General features: G+C 46.4%; 1 protein-coding gene across 1 annotated transcript in view; it reads right to left on the bottom strand.

Moving 5' to 3' along the window:
• LOC119972147 (zinc transporter 8-like) overlaps positions 1-14,950 on the bottom strand; it is an 89,947-nt gene that overhangs the window by 53,264 nt on the left and 21,733 nt on the right. Inside the window, exon 2 of the mRNA XM_038808476.1 lies at positions 5,834-6,495. Within this exon, the coding sequence (XP_038664404.1) occupies positions 5,834-6,495 (662 nt within the window). The remainder of the gene's footprint in view (positions 1-5,833; positions 6,496-14,950) is intronic.

Raw genomic sequence — 14,950 nt, 5'->3', positions numbered from 1 at the left:
CCATAATAACTGTAACACCCCCAGACCATATGTATCCCATCCCACCAACCCCAACCCCAATGAAACCGTGGGGAATCTTATCAAACGCTTTACTGAAATCCATATACACCATATCAACTGCTTTACCCTCGTACTCAAAGTTAAAGTCCCCCATAACAACTACCCTGTTACTTTTGCTCCTATCCAGAATCATCTTTGCATTCCTTTCCTCTACATCTCTGGAACTTTTCGGAGGTCTATAGAAAACTCCTAACAGGGTGACCTCTCCTTTCCTGTTTCTAATCTCAGCCCATACTACCTCAGTAGACGAGTCCTCATCAAACGTCCTTTCTGCCACCGTAATACTGTCCTTGACCAACAATGCCACCCCTCCCCCTCTTTTACCACCTTCCCTGAGCTTACTGAAATATCTAAACCCCGGAACCTGCAACAACCATTCCTGTCTCTGCTCTAGCCATGTCTCCGAAATGGCCACAACATCGAAGTCCCAGGTACCAACCTATGCTGCAAGTTCACCCACCTTATTCCGGATGCTCCTTGCGAAGTAGACACACTTTAAACCACCTTCCTGCCTACCAGTACACTCCTGCAACCTTGAAACCTTACTCATGACCTCACTACTCTCAACCTCCTGTATACTGGAGCTACAATTCAGGTTCCCAACCCCCTGCTGAATTAGTTTAAACCCTCCCGAAGAGCATTAGCAAATTTCCCCCCCAGGATATTGGTACCCCTCTGGTCCAGGTGTAGACCATCCCATTTGTAGAGGACCCACCTACCCCAGAATGAGCCCCAATTATCCAGGTATCTGAAACCCTCCCTCCTGCACCATCCCTAAAGCCACGTGTTCAACTGCTCTCTCTCCCTATTCCTCGTCTCACTAGCACGTGGCATGGGTAACAACCCAGAGATAATAACTCGGTTTGTTCTAGCTCTAAGTTTCCACCCTAGCTCCCTGAATTCCTGCCTTACATCCCTATCCCTTTTCCTACCTATGTCGCTGGTGCCTATGTGGACCACGACTTGGGGATGCTCCCCCTCCCCCTTAAGGATCCCGAAAACATGATCCGAGACATCACGGACCCTGGCACCTGGGAGGCAACACACCAACCATGAGTCTCTCTCGTTCCCACAGAATCTCCTATCTATCCCCCTAACTATGTAGTCTCCAATGACTAAAGCTCTACTCCTCTCCCCCCTTTCCTTTTGAGCAACAGGGACAGACTCCGTGCCAGAGACCTGTCCCCCATGGCTTACCCCTGGTAAGTCATCCCCCCCACCAGTATCCAAAGCGGTATACTTGTTACTAAGGGGAACGACCACAGGGGATCCCTGTACGGACTGCTTCCTCCCAGCCCCTCTCACCGTCACCCATCTATCTTCATTCTTCGGAGTAACTACATCCCTGAAGCTTCTATGACCACCTCTGCCTCCCGAATGATCCAAAGTTCATCCAACTCCAGCTCCAGTTCCCTAACACGGTTTCTGAGGAGCTGGAGATGGGTGCACTTCCCACAGGTGAAATCAGCAGGGACACTGACGGCGTCCCTCACCTCAAACATTCTGCAGGAGGAACATTGCACTGCCTTCCCTGCCATTCCCTCTAGATAAAACAGGAAAAAGGAAGAACTTACCTGATGCTCACAAAGACCCCCTGGCCAGAGGAACGGCCCACACCCCAACTGTGGCAGTACTGAACACAGTCTGCAACCACCACTCGAGGTCCCCGAAAATTGTGAGCACACACGCCCCATGCCATCGGGAAATCGGCCCATCAGGGGTGGAGCACCGGTGAGGGCCTCAGGTGACGTCCTGAGGCTGTCCCAATGGCGTAGTGTACTCAGCGATGACGTCTTTGAAGTGGCAGAGCATCCAAAAAAATGGCATCGCCCTTGATTTCGGCTTCAAAACGGATTCTCTGGCCAATTCCGAATGTGATTTCGGCATCGGCAAACCAAAGAATCCAGCCCTTAGTCTTCCAAAGATACAATCCAGCCCGGAGTCTTAGAACCTAGGCAACCCTTACTCCACTCCAAGAATACCTGGCAACAATGAGGGAGGCAGATGCTCGTGTATTCATCTTAAAGCTCTGCAAACTGTGACAGGAGTAATACAAGGGTGCACTGGCAAGTGTAATAATAATAAAAATCTATATCATTGTCACAAGTAAGCTTACATTAATAACACTGCAATGACGTTACTGTGAAAAGCTCCTAGTTGCCACATTCCAGTGCCTGTTCAGGTACACAGAGGGAGAATTCAGAATGTCCAATTCACCAAACAGCATGTCTTTCAGGTCTTGTGGGAGGAAACCCGAGTACTCGGAGGAAACCCACGCAGACACAGGGAGGACGTGCAGACGCCGCACAGACAATGACCCAAGCCGGGAATCGAACCTGGACCCTGGAGTTGTGGAGCAATTGTGCTAACCACTGTGCAACCGTGCTGCCAAGTGTGGTCCTTGAATAACTGCCAGGATTGTGGCACAGAGTTTTGACTCACTTTATTGAATATAATTAAATATTCACATTATTATTAATGATTTCTTATTACTCAACTTTAGAGGTAGCAATAGGTGTCTTTAAATTGTGTCAGCTAAATTTGGTAATATTTGCACATTAGGATTGGCTGAAGTGTTACCACTGAGAAAGAGTGTTGTTTAACATGAAATTGCCTACAATGGAGCCTCCAAGAGGAGTGAATCATTCTTTAAGTAGCAGAGGGCTGAATATCTGTGGGCCTTTGATCCTGGCATAACTGTTGCGATCAACCTGTTGTGGTCAACCCATCTAGAAACTCCACTGCTGCCCCTGCTGGGGACCTGAAATGTGAATACTGGCCTTGACTTTTACAGCGTGGCTGGAAGGCAGTGTGGAAGTAGCAGATGGTGCATCCGACAAGATCAGAGATGTGGAGACCTTGATGATCTTAATTGTAGGGCCTCATTTAAATAGAACTTTCCAAAGTTCTATCCAACGTTCAGTCAGATTGACTCCCCGACCTGTTGATGCAAGTGAAAATTCAGCACTAGGTGGCCTGTGGGAACAGTCATTGGGAGTTAGTTAAGTGATCTTAGTACATATGTGAGAATAATGAACACAGTCCTGAGCCTGATCTGTGCAGAACCAGGTCAACCAGGGTGGAAATGATGGTGAATGTTTCAATGGTCAATTGAAGGAAAAATAAGGCAACAATCGACAGGAACGTTTTGGCTATTTTTAAGCTTGGAACCCAGGAAAGCCTCCTGGCACTCAAGGAATTGAGTGACCGACAAAGCTTCAACACCTATTAGGGCCTCTTCTGGCTCGTCAGCTCCATCCGCCATGTTGCTGCTACTGGGATGTCGATAGCGTTGGACTACCCATGTTGAAGAAATCATGAAATCATTTTGAATATTAAGTTGCTCGCCACCAGGTTTTAGCAGGCATATCATCTAATACCTTGAAGTGGTATATCAGGAAGCATCCAGGTTTGGCCAAGTTGTGAATCAAAGTTTTTAAAGTGTTTGCAGTAAAATATACAAGAATAAATGTAGTAGGAAGCATGACCTCCTGCCCAACCAGAAGGCTGATGACTAGCCTATGAACCAATCCATGATAAGCTAAAGGAATGTGACCCTCATGAAAAGATAAAAAAATGTTGATGAATGATCTATGAGCTGTACCATAACAAACTGACTGCTTGCCCTCAAGAGTCATTTCATATTTGCGTTGAAACTCATTTGTAATTGCAGATGTAACAAACTAGACATACAAGATAAGAACATTGAGAATTAATCATGAGGTATACCAAAAATGATATAAACAAACAGAAGCTGTATAACTTTGAATTGTCTTTTAGCGGTTCTGTAAAGCATTTCCCCTGCATGCATACTGTATGCTGAATAAACTGCTTCTGCTTGTTTTTAACCTATAGCTGACTCTATGTCAAGTGTCTTTTAGATATTCCACAACACACTTAATAAGTTTGTAATTACAGGCATTATAATGGTTTCAAAAAGGAGGCCTTGCATTGATGTTTTTGATAATTAAATGCCTCAATGTACTGGCAGTGTGAGCTGTGATGGGCTGAATATCTTCATCTCAATCCTGACTATTTTAGGTTCTTGCATTCTGCACAAAGCAATTTTTGCAAACATGAGAAATCAGTTGAATAAAAGGGAACTATGTTAAAACAGCCCAGTGAATTTTAAAAGCATGAAGGGCAGTTGAAAGATTCCTAAGACTTACTTGCAGGACTTGCATTCAGCCAGGCCTGAACCTGATTCAGGCCTCTCATCGGGCAGAAATGGATGTCAGGGAAGCAGAACAATCACAAGTCAGGCTTTGCACCCTCTTTTAATGGCAGAACACAAGTTTTTTAGCCTTCATTCATTCCTGGGTTGCATGCCCAATACAAGATCTAAATGGGAGGTTAAGGATTATAGGGGCAGGCAGGTGTTAAGGGGTAAAATTAAGATTTGAAAAAAAGAAAAAACAAAGTAAAAACAGGGAGATGATTAGAAGCAGACATCATGGAGAAATGATGAGATCCAAATTTCCCTATTAGTGGAACACAAGTATTTTAGTTATGTGACTAGCAAAAACATTGGGGCTCTAGAGGCAGCAACTTCAAAGTGCCGAGAAAAGGAAACTGACACGTAACTGCCAAAAGTCGACTCCACAGGGTGAAGAACATCAAAAGAAAAGAACAAGTATGCCTACAGAAAACTAGCCAAGGAAAAAGCTAACCGCAGAACTGCAGCAAGGTGCAGATACAGTCTCCAGAAAGTAACAGCTATTTGCACCTCCGTTGAACCATCAGACTACTTCCCAGATGTGGCCACCTTAGCCTGATTGTGGGAATTATTTGCTGGTGTCTGCTTGACACGTATCAGTTTCCATATCTCTCCACTTTGCTGGTGTCTCCTTTTGGCAGACACGTATCAGTTTCTTTATCTCTCCACTTTCAATTTCCCACCGCTATAGCCCCATTGTTTCCACTAGTCACATCTGTAAAATACTGGCTTTCCACTGATAGGTGAATCTGCATCTTATAAAGTTACTTAAAATTGGATGTTTCGGAAAAGGGGTGTATCAGAGTGCAGGTAAATGTAGGTAGTTCCGACCAAGTATAGTTTTATGTGAACGTATGTGTGTATAGTCATCAGTTTATTGAAGTGTCATAACCTACTATAGGGTAGCACAGTGGCTAGCACAGCTCCCTCACAACATCAAGGGCCCAGGTTCAATTCCGGTCTTGGGTGACTATCTGTGTGGAGTTTGCATCTTCTCCCCATGTCTGTGTGAGTTTCCTCTGGGTGCTCCAGTTTCCTCACAGTCCAAAGGTGTGCAGGTTAGGTGGATCGGCTATCCTAAAATTGCTCCTTAGTGCCCAAGAATGTGGTTAGGTTGGATTACAGGGATAGGGCGGGGTAGTGGGTCTAGATAGGGTGCTCTTTGAGAGGGTCAGTGCAGACTCGATGTGCCGAATGGCCTCCTTCTGCACTGTAGGAATTCTATCTTGTCTTTAAGTTAATAAATATTTCTTATTAATTGTTCACATAACAACCAGACTGTTTCTCACTGGGTTGTACACTGTTCCCCACAATGGGGAAAAAACACACGACTACAAACCAATGTTCCAAGTTACCCTTCTGGGTTTTGGGGTATCCTCAGTGTGGTTCATAACCCAGGAAAATGGAATTGAAGCTGCAATCAGATGAACCATTATCCTATCGAATGGCAGAGCAGGTTCTCGGGACCAATTGGCCTATTCCGGCTCCCATTTCCTGTTCAAAGTGCTTTAGAGCCAAAAGTGTACACTTGAAGGGGAGTTGTTGGAAAGTACTCACCAACCAGTTCTCCAATCATGAATATTACACAGATGACCAAAGTTATCCACAGTCTCCTCTTGGCTTGATGTTGCTCTATTTGCTTCTGTTCATGAGCCCTTTTATTGCAGTGGCAATGGAAGACCCCATTGGGTTCGCAGGCAGTCTCAGGTGGGATGTGTATCTCCAGTTCTAGATGTGGATGTTGGCTGGGTGAGCTATGGAATGACACAGGCTGATAGCGGATTAGGGCCGGGTTTTCATTTGTTAGTTTATTTCTAACACGCGACCTCGCAGGTTCAACACAAGGACCAGAAACCAACCGCCAGGACTCGACGGCGCTGTTAGGGCCAATGGTGCCTGTGGCCGGAGCTGTACTAATCGGGCGGCCGGCCAGGCCTCCGGGCGACAGGGCCTCATCAGCACCCAGCACTCGGAGATAGCTCGGCCCAGGGTGCGAACCGAGCTCCCCGCGACCCGGTGGCAGTGAGGGGCCAGCGGTGCCGGGGCCAATGGGGGCGGGAGTTTGCGAGAGGGGCCAATCAGGGTGGGGGGGGGTCAGCGTGAGGAGGCCAATCAGGGGAGAACACAGTAGGGGGTGTGTTACCAATAGAGATGGGCCAGCGAGGGAGGGGCCAATCAGGGGAGGAGCCTGCGAGGGAGGGGCCAGTCTGGGGCGGAGCCTGCGAGGGAGGGCCAATCAGGGGAGGGGCCAGCAAGGGAGAGGGGTCAATCAGGGAAGGAGCCAGTGAGGGTGGGGTTAATCAGGGGGGGGGAGGGACCAATCAGGAGAGGGGCCAACCAGATGATGGGCCAGCAAGGGAGGGGGGCAATCAGGGAAAGGGCCAGCGAGGGAGAGGCCAATCAGCGGAGGGGCCTGCAAGGGAGGGGGCCAATCAGGGGAGGTGGGGGCAGTGAGGGTAGGGGTAAGCGAGGGAGGGGGGCCAATCAGGGGAGGAGCCAGTGGGGGGAGGGGCCAATCAGGGGAGGAACCAGCTAGTGAAGGGGAGAAGAGGCATCTCAGTCGAGACTGAGAGAGGTCCCTTACGGACCAGAGACCAGCTTCCAACAGTGGCTAAGATACTGGACTAGAACCGCAAATTATTTTTTATTTTTATGACTGTGTGGAAAAACCGATTTGCTCCAAGAGAAATAGAGCTTGGTTATTTTTACAAACAAACCTTTATTATCACAAAAGAAAAACATTATTTAAACTCTTACCCTTTGAACTTAACAAGAACAGCTGTATCTCTTAACCCTAACACATGATTTCCAATTAAAATGCACGTAAAATGAACATACAACTCTCAACTCCACTTGCACAGCTAGGCAAAATGACCGTTGCAATACAGAACATAGTCTTGCTGGTAGTGAGGGTCTTTCAGATCCTATCCAAAAGCCTGTCCCAGTAGCAGTTGTTTCATGGCCTCTCCCGATCGTTCTCCAAATCCTTTTGCATCTGTTTGAACAGGATACTTTTATCTCTCTGAGTTCCACCCAGCCCCTCAAAGATGGTTCTGTCAAGCTGTGTCCAGACTTGAACTCATCATCACTATCTAGACTTTTGATTATCCACTCCCGTTTACACAAAATAATAGGGCCATGCTATGAATATGCAACTAAACTCTAATTTACAGACAAAAGAGGCCATCAGACTCAGTAATGGGCTAATGGTTTGTCAGACAAGAGTGTCCCGGAGGACAATGGTACTTGAGTGAATCACCCCAGCAGAACAGGAGTATCCTGTTTATCCCCATTAACAAGTGTATGTCTGAATGGGACAATGTAACTCAGGCCATGTGTGGCGTATAACTCTGACTCAGTGCTAGCAGTTTTACCCTCAGGCTGTTAACCCCCAAATTGGCACTACATCTTTGATCTAATTTCCTAACATCTCCCAGTTGTCATAGGTCCCAAAAGAAGAGTCCCAGAGAAGGAACAGAGAATGGGGATGAGAAAAATGATGGAATGGTGAAGCAGACTCGATGGGCCAAATGGCTTAATTCTGCTTCTATGTCTTATGGTCCCAGTTAAGTTGAAAAGAGAGTAGAGAAACAGACATTAAATAAGAAAAGGACTGTGGATAGCAGACCCATTGAAAGAGAGCCTTGGTAATCGACTGGTGTTCAGAAGAAGACATGAAGATCCAAGAAAGCAGTTGACTATTGGTAATTCCATGCTGTGAGTCATTGCAGAAAAGGTACCCCTTTGGAGCTGCAGTGTTCTGCTCAGTGCAGCCAAAGCTCTTTTACTCGTGAGTTAGTACTTCAGTGCATATGCAGGAATCCAGGGGAACAGAATCTTGTTGATGTCATCTGAGTTGGAGCAACATTTGCGGAATTCCCATGTTTGATCTTCGAAGTTGAAGATTGGAATTCCTCTTCAGAGGACAGAGTTCCAATGAGATTTACTGACTCACAGTGTTTACTGTCGTCTGGATGGGTTGGTGAGAAATCCATGGACACTGTCTTGTCGCATCTGCCATGTATTGTGTAGTGTGGTGTGTTCGACGACAATCTGCCTGTTGGTTCACATGTATCTCACCTGTATCTCAAACTCTGAATGTTAAGAATATAAGATGTACTTTAAATAAAACATATTTGATCCCCATCCATATCTTACTAAAAGCATGGAGTCTGGTCAAAGATCATAGCACAAATTGAGGACTCTGCCCTTTGTTTGTCGTTCTGGTGAGTGTGCTTAACACTCAATTTGGCTCTGTTTCTTTACTTAGCTCTGGAGTAGCCAGGTATCGTTAAGATACCGCCACAAGTTCAAGGTGAAGTTCAAAGCAATAAAACCATACACCAATTAGTAAGTTGAAACAACTGAGTTTATTATAATACAATTATAATAACTACCCATGCACACGCTAAAAGGATTAAACTTATTCCTACCGCTAAATAAACTAATACTTATCTCGAAGGAACTGCCGGGTCAGGGAACAAGGCCTCTTGCTCTGCTCTGGTCTGCAGACTTCAGGTTGGTATAAGTTAAAAGGGGTCAGGAGTGGCTATCTCTGGTAGCGATTGTTGTGAGACACTTACTTGCTGGCGGCTGCTGTCCAAACCTTCTCCTCTCTCTCCTTCAGGGTCTTCTTGGCAAAAGATGGTTGAGGTGCTGGTCCACGGAGGAGTGCTGGTCAAAGAGAGAGGAGGGCTGGACAAGAAGACTGAACCATGTGTGGGACCTGTCTTTTATAGGTCCCAGGGATCCGCGCCCCTTTGGGCAGACTCCCATACCTGCTTGGAATCAATTGGGTCTCTTTCCAATCGATATGTTTGAATCCCCCCAATACTGAGGCTGTTCCTTAGCTACTGGGCGGGCTCTCAGGCTCTTTGTTTTCGAACCCTGTTGGTGCCTGAGTGTCTGGTATCCTTTACAATGTTGCAGTTGCTTCCCCATTTGTGTCCATTGTATCTGGAATCGTTCCATTAACATGCTAATTATCCCGGTGATTGCCTCATTAGTATGTGGAATGTTTGTTTCGGTGCTGTCTGCTTTCTTAGCAGACAGAATCCACACCTGTTAGGTGCAGCCTGCTGGCGCTGCAAACATTGTCCATTTTATCCTATATGCTTTGCGTTCCTCCATTTTGTATTCAGGGAAATGGCCAACTTCGGTGGCTACACCTTCCAAAAATAAGAATGGGTAGCACGGTCGGTGGGTAGCATGATAGCACAGTGGGCAGCACGGTTGCTTCACAGCTCCAGAGTCCCAGGTTCGATTCCCGGCTTGGGTCACTGTCTGTGTGGAGCGTGGAGTCACATTGTCCTTGTGTCTGCGTGGGTTTCCTCCGGGTGCTCCGGTTTCCTCCCACAAGTCCCGAAAGACGTGCTGTTAGGTGAATTGGATATTCTGAATTCTCCCTGTGTGTAGCCGAACAGGTGCCGGCATGTGGTGACGAGGGGCTTTTCACAGTAACTTCATTGCAGAGTTAATGTATGCCTACTTGTGACAATAAAGATTAATGTTTTTATTTTTTTGATACTGTTACAACACCCTGGGTGAGTACACGGTCAACTCCAGTCCCACAGACCCTGGAAACAGAGCATAAATGAATTAACCAATCATTTGTGTATTTCCCTGAGATCTTTGATCCTTGACTGCTCCAATGAGTTACAAGCAGCCGATTTGTAAATAAAACATTTTTTAAAAACTGTTTATTAATAACAAGAGTAAAATATGAACATATAGTGGAAATGAGGGAACAATGGTGTACTGGTCTAACTATTCCCCCAAACATCGTCCCCAACCTCCACTCACATGCTCACATGACAGGCACACAGGGGGCAAGGGGAAGGATCAAAATAATGGGAATTAATTGGGTGTGAGATATTTGAGCATCTTCCCTGCTGGGGTAGCAGTCTTTATAGCCAGCGATCTTTTAATGTTGATCTTTAACTAGAACCTGCAGACAGTAGAATACTCTCTAGTCAGTCATTTTCACTTTTAACAATCGGGGTCTTCACACTGAAAATTCCCCCTCTGAGGTTGTCTCAGTCCTGACAAGACTCCACCAGCTCCTGGTTGTTCCTGAGGTCTGAACAGAGCTGAGAGACAAAATGGAGCTTGTCTTCTGATCAGCCTTTCTTCCAGAAGGTTCTGAATGGCCCACCAATCGCAATCGAGAACCGGAGATGTCCTTGAATTTCAGAGGCACAGATTGACTGCTTCCAAGTCCATCAAAATGACATCACGGGCTATGCCTTAGAGCATCAAGGGGCGTTCTGGGCCAGTACATTAGATCAAGGGTGTTTTCAGTTTGACCAAAGTCTGCAGTTTAAAACAAAATCTGCAACTTGCAGGACAGGATTTTTTTTTAAAACAGAACAGACAAGGATTTAACAAGTTCCCTACTGTACTGCCAAATCTAGACCCTCACGGTTGTCTAGAAAAATACAGGGGAAGATTAAACAGGAAAAAAAAGCTTATGATAGTCACAAAAAATGCAGATAGCTTAGAGTATAGAAAGTACAGGAATCAAGGAAAAAAAGGAAATAAGGAAATTAAAGCGAGGGCATGAAAAATATTGGCAAGCAAGATTAAGAAACACCCAAAGATATTTTGCCAGTAAATTGTAGCCATTTAAAATGGCCATCTGCAAAAGACTATGGGAATTATGGTCAATTTGGGACACAGACAGGTACACAGCCTCTGTCTATTGTGCACAGAAACCAGACCTGGTAAGAAATTCGCAGTTCATTAAAGATCGATCACCAGTTTCCCCAAGGCAACAGCATTCGGATTAAGGGTGAATCATCGATAGCAGACTAACCGGCGCCATCCCCCCCCCCCCTCCCCTTATTTGGAAAGGCCTACGCGCCTGGGACAATGATAGCTAGGACCCGCCCAGCCATCGAGGTATCCGCCCCCTAATTGGCTGAGATCGATGAGGGTGATCAAAATCCTAAAGGGTAAAAAGGCAACATTTATTGGCGACTCTGGTGGGATCTCAATTAGAAGTAACTCTGTTACTCCGAGGGATCTCACAACTTTGAATTAAATTGGGGAAAGAGAACGAACCACAAGAGTACGTTTCATATCGACCAAATACCGAATTCAGAAGTATGCACTAAACCGCATGTGCAACTAACAGGGAAGGGTAAATTCAATTCAGGTCTGATAAATTCAATTCAGGTCTCCCAAACCAATATTGAGGATTTATCTCAGGCACAGAAAGCAGATGACTCCCTTAAACAGATACTGAATGGCACCTACCCAGCCCCCTATGATAAATGGAAGGACACACTCACAATACAGGACGGAATAGTGTTAAAGGACGGAATTTACGTGATCCCCACCCAAGACAGAAACCAATTAATCTATGAATTTCATGATGGACACGGACATCAGGGAATACACACAACCATTGTCCATTTAAGACCCTTGAGCTGGTGGCCTGAATTAAAAAGCGATGTCACACATTATGTTGAGAATTGCCTCATTTGTGCCCAGAACAATCCAGAACATTATGCAAAGAAGGGACAATTAAGACACACCTGACTTGTAGAAGGCCCCTGGACAAATCTGCAAATTGATTACATCGGTCGCTCCCCCCCCCCCCCCCCCCCCCCCCCCCCCCCCTCCCCTCCGCAGAAACAGTTTCAAGTACGTGCTTGCTGTTATAGACACCTTTACAAAATGGGTTGAAGCATTCCCCACAAGTTCAAACACAGCAAAGGCCACCGCTAAAATTTTGACCCATCAGATATTTACGCGTTGGGGTCTTCCACGCAGCATTGAGTCAGATCAAGATTCCACTTCACCGGCAGAGTAATGCAAAACGTTATGACATTTTCGGTATCAAACAGAAATTCCACCCCCAGTCCAGCGGCATAGTAGAGCGCATGAATCACACTATAAAAACAACCATTAGGAAAACGGTACAACAGAACAACTCCACTTGGGACACGGTACTACCCTTTGCTCTCATGATTATCAGGAACACAGTTTCCAGTTCCACAGGTTTCACCCCCCCCCCTCCCCCCCACATTCTTATGACAGGGAGACCCATGAAAGGCATTGAATATTTATTAGGGCTTGATTTGGCAAATCCCGCAGAAACTGCGCTCACCCACGAAAAAGCAATGCAACAGGTCACAGGGAACATTAAAGCGGCACAATTAGCTGCTGCTGTCCGACTAGGCACTATAAAGAAGCAGAGTAAGGCCAGCTTCGACAAAAAGGTTCACCCGTAGAGTACACAGTCGGCCAGCAAGTTATGATCTCGGTGTACAACTCCAGTTCCTTCATATCCCCATCATTTGCAGGCCCCTTCTCCATTTCTGACAAAGTAAGCTCCTCTGTGTACAAGATAGCGTACCCCAACGGTAAGACTGGTTGGTTCCACATCAACCAACTCAAACTCTACGGATCACAATGTAGCCACGCCCACCACTTAGCCTTGGTATGGTAGAGTATGACGCTCTGCCCACTGACGATTCAGCCCGACGCCCACTCCAACCCTCTCCCCCATCGACGACACTCTCCCCTCGACTCCGCCCATAATCACAGTTTTCAACCTCGAACTTGACTCTGATGTGAGCCTCCCGGATTTGACTACCATCTCTAGCGATCTCCCCACCATCAGCTACCCTAGCCCCCGGTACGACGACTTGGATTTTTTTTCCGACCTCCTGTACGACCATCCCCGCCCAACGACTTCTCCTACGCCCACTCCCAGCAACATTGCTTCCACTTCCAGTACACCAGTTCTTGACTACCCTCCGTCACACCACAACCCGATACTCCCTTTTGGCACCATGACAATTCCTACAGGTTGGTAAGACATGACGAATCGGACCGTCCACAGGCCTACACGGTTAAAGCTCAAAATCTGCAGACTCGAGTCTGGCAACCAGGAGAAGGTAATGATTTAAGCGATGTGCCCCTTCTGGGAAATGATTTAACAGAACTGATGAACGCAAATATCGGAGGTGTCTAGATGATGAGAAACGGACACTACCTAAGAATTAACGTGTCCAAAGTTCTGATGGAGCCTGCCCGTCTTCTTGCTTTAACCTTCTCTTCTCTCCAAAACATGGTTTTAATCTATGTCGGCCCGACACTCGGTTATACAGTCATAACTACTCTTCTGATTGAACCGTCAGAAGCGGTGTACTGACTAATGGCAGTTGAATGCAGTACAATACGACTACAAATTCTGCCTGTTCATCCCAGTCACCCAGGTAGGGAGTCACGGCACTGATCCCCGCCGTACCTGAGAGCCCCAAAATTATCTGGTCAACCACTCTCGGGTAGTGGAGTAACGGCACTAACCCCCGCTATACCCGGGGATCCCAACCGTCCTTCTCCCGCAGCCCACACCCACCCCACATTTCTCATCGCGCTCTCTGGAATGGTTTACTACACCCTTTGCTGCCTTTGGGCAGGTCTTGAATCTTCCTTTCCACTCCATATCTAAACCCTTGTTTCTTCCTCTATTCCTTCAGACCCCTTCGGGTCACTTCCAAATGCTATTTACACTTAAAACACAATGGTTGTTGATTACTTCTGCTACCACTGAGCCCCTGGGATGAAACTCTATAAAACTGGCCGCCCTGAAATTTGGCTGGTTAAGCAAAGCCTCAACCTCCCATGGTTGCTAATAAAGATGGAGAATGGTCGAAGAAAGCATCTGCCCACTCCTCGCATCGACCACACAAGCTGTGAGACACTTGAATACTTGGGTTGAGACCCTTGGATTAGTACCTCTCCAACAATTGTTTTTACAACAAAATGGGGGAGTCACACATGGTGACAATCAATGAAGGGAAAGTGGAACTAAGAGAGAGAGACTAACACACACAGATATTAACCAACGATACGGACATGATACTATGGTTGATTCCCTAGGATTACACGGAAACCAGACACCGCAGGATGAACCCAGCACCCATGATTTTCATATGGATAATTGCCACACTTTCCGAACTCCGAGCACAAGATACCCAAGATTTTCCACAGCCGGGCGGAATGTGGTACCGTCCCCCAGATGGCAGGGGAATGTGAGAGTGGTACCCTATGGGTGCGTAAGAGCAAAAGCATCATATTTGGCTGCAATAACCAACGGACAATTTACAGAAAGCCCAACGGGACCACATCAGAATGTTACATTAGCACAACCGGAACAGAAGTTTGGTGATAACTTACTAACCAAGGGTGCCCCGAAATTGGATGTTTAAAGAAAATTGCAGGGAACACAATAAGGATCGGACAACATTGCCCTGGGACACCCACTAAAGGTAATTTGGCAATACACAGAATTAGATTAGGACCTAAACCAGCCCCGAACACCACCCCACAGACCACCTCCAGTCAGGATACCACACAACAACTGTTAGAGATCGAGACCGAAACCCCCACCTGGTGGGAAGGCATTGCAAAATGGAACCCACTCTCATACATAACAGAGACCCTCCTCCTGGTTGCAGTAATCTGTAGTAGTCCTCACATTCAAACTCCATAAATGGAAGGCAAAAGCCTCCCGGCCCCCTGTATACACAGTTCGAGCCCCCCTCTTTGGAATCCAATAGAGCTCTATTAAGAATGTACAACTTATTAAAAAAAACTGTAACAACCGCTGATAAATGGACCCTTTGTGTCTCTGTCCTGATTAAATGTGATAAGAAGAAT

Source organism: Scyliorhinus canicula, chromosome 10, assembly GCF_902713615.1.
Source record: "Scyliorhinus canicula chromosome 10, sScyCan1.1, whole genome shotgun sequence".
Lineage (NCBI taxonomy): Eukaryota > Metazoa > Chordata > Chondrichthyes > Carcharhiniformes > Scyliorhinidae > Scyliorhinus > Scyliorhinus canicula.
The sequence above is the reverse complement of the archived record's forward strand: the minus strand, read 5'-3'. Positions and strand labels throughout refer to the sequence as shown.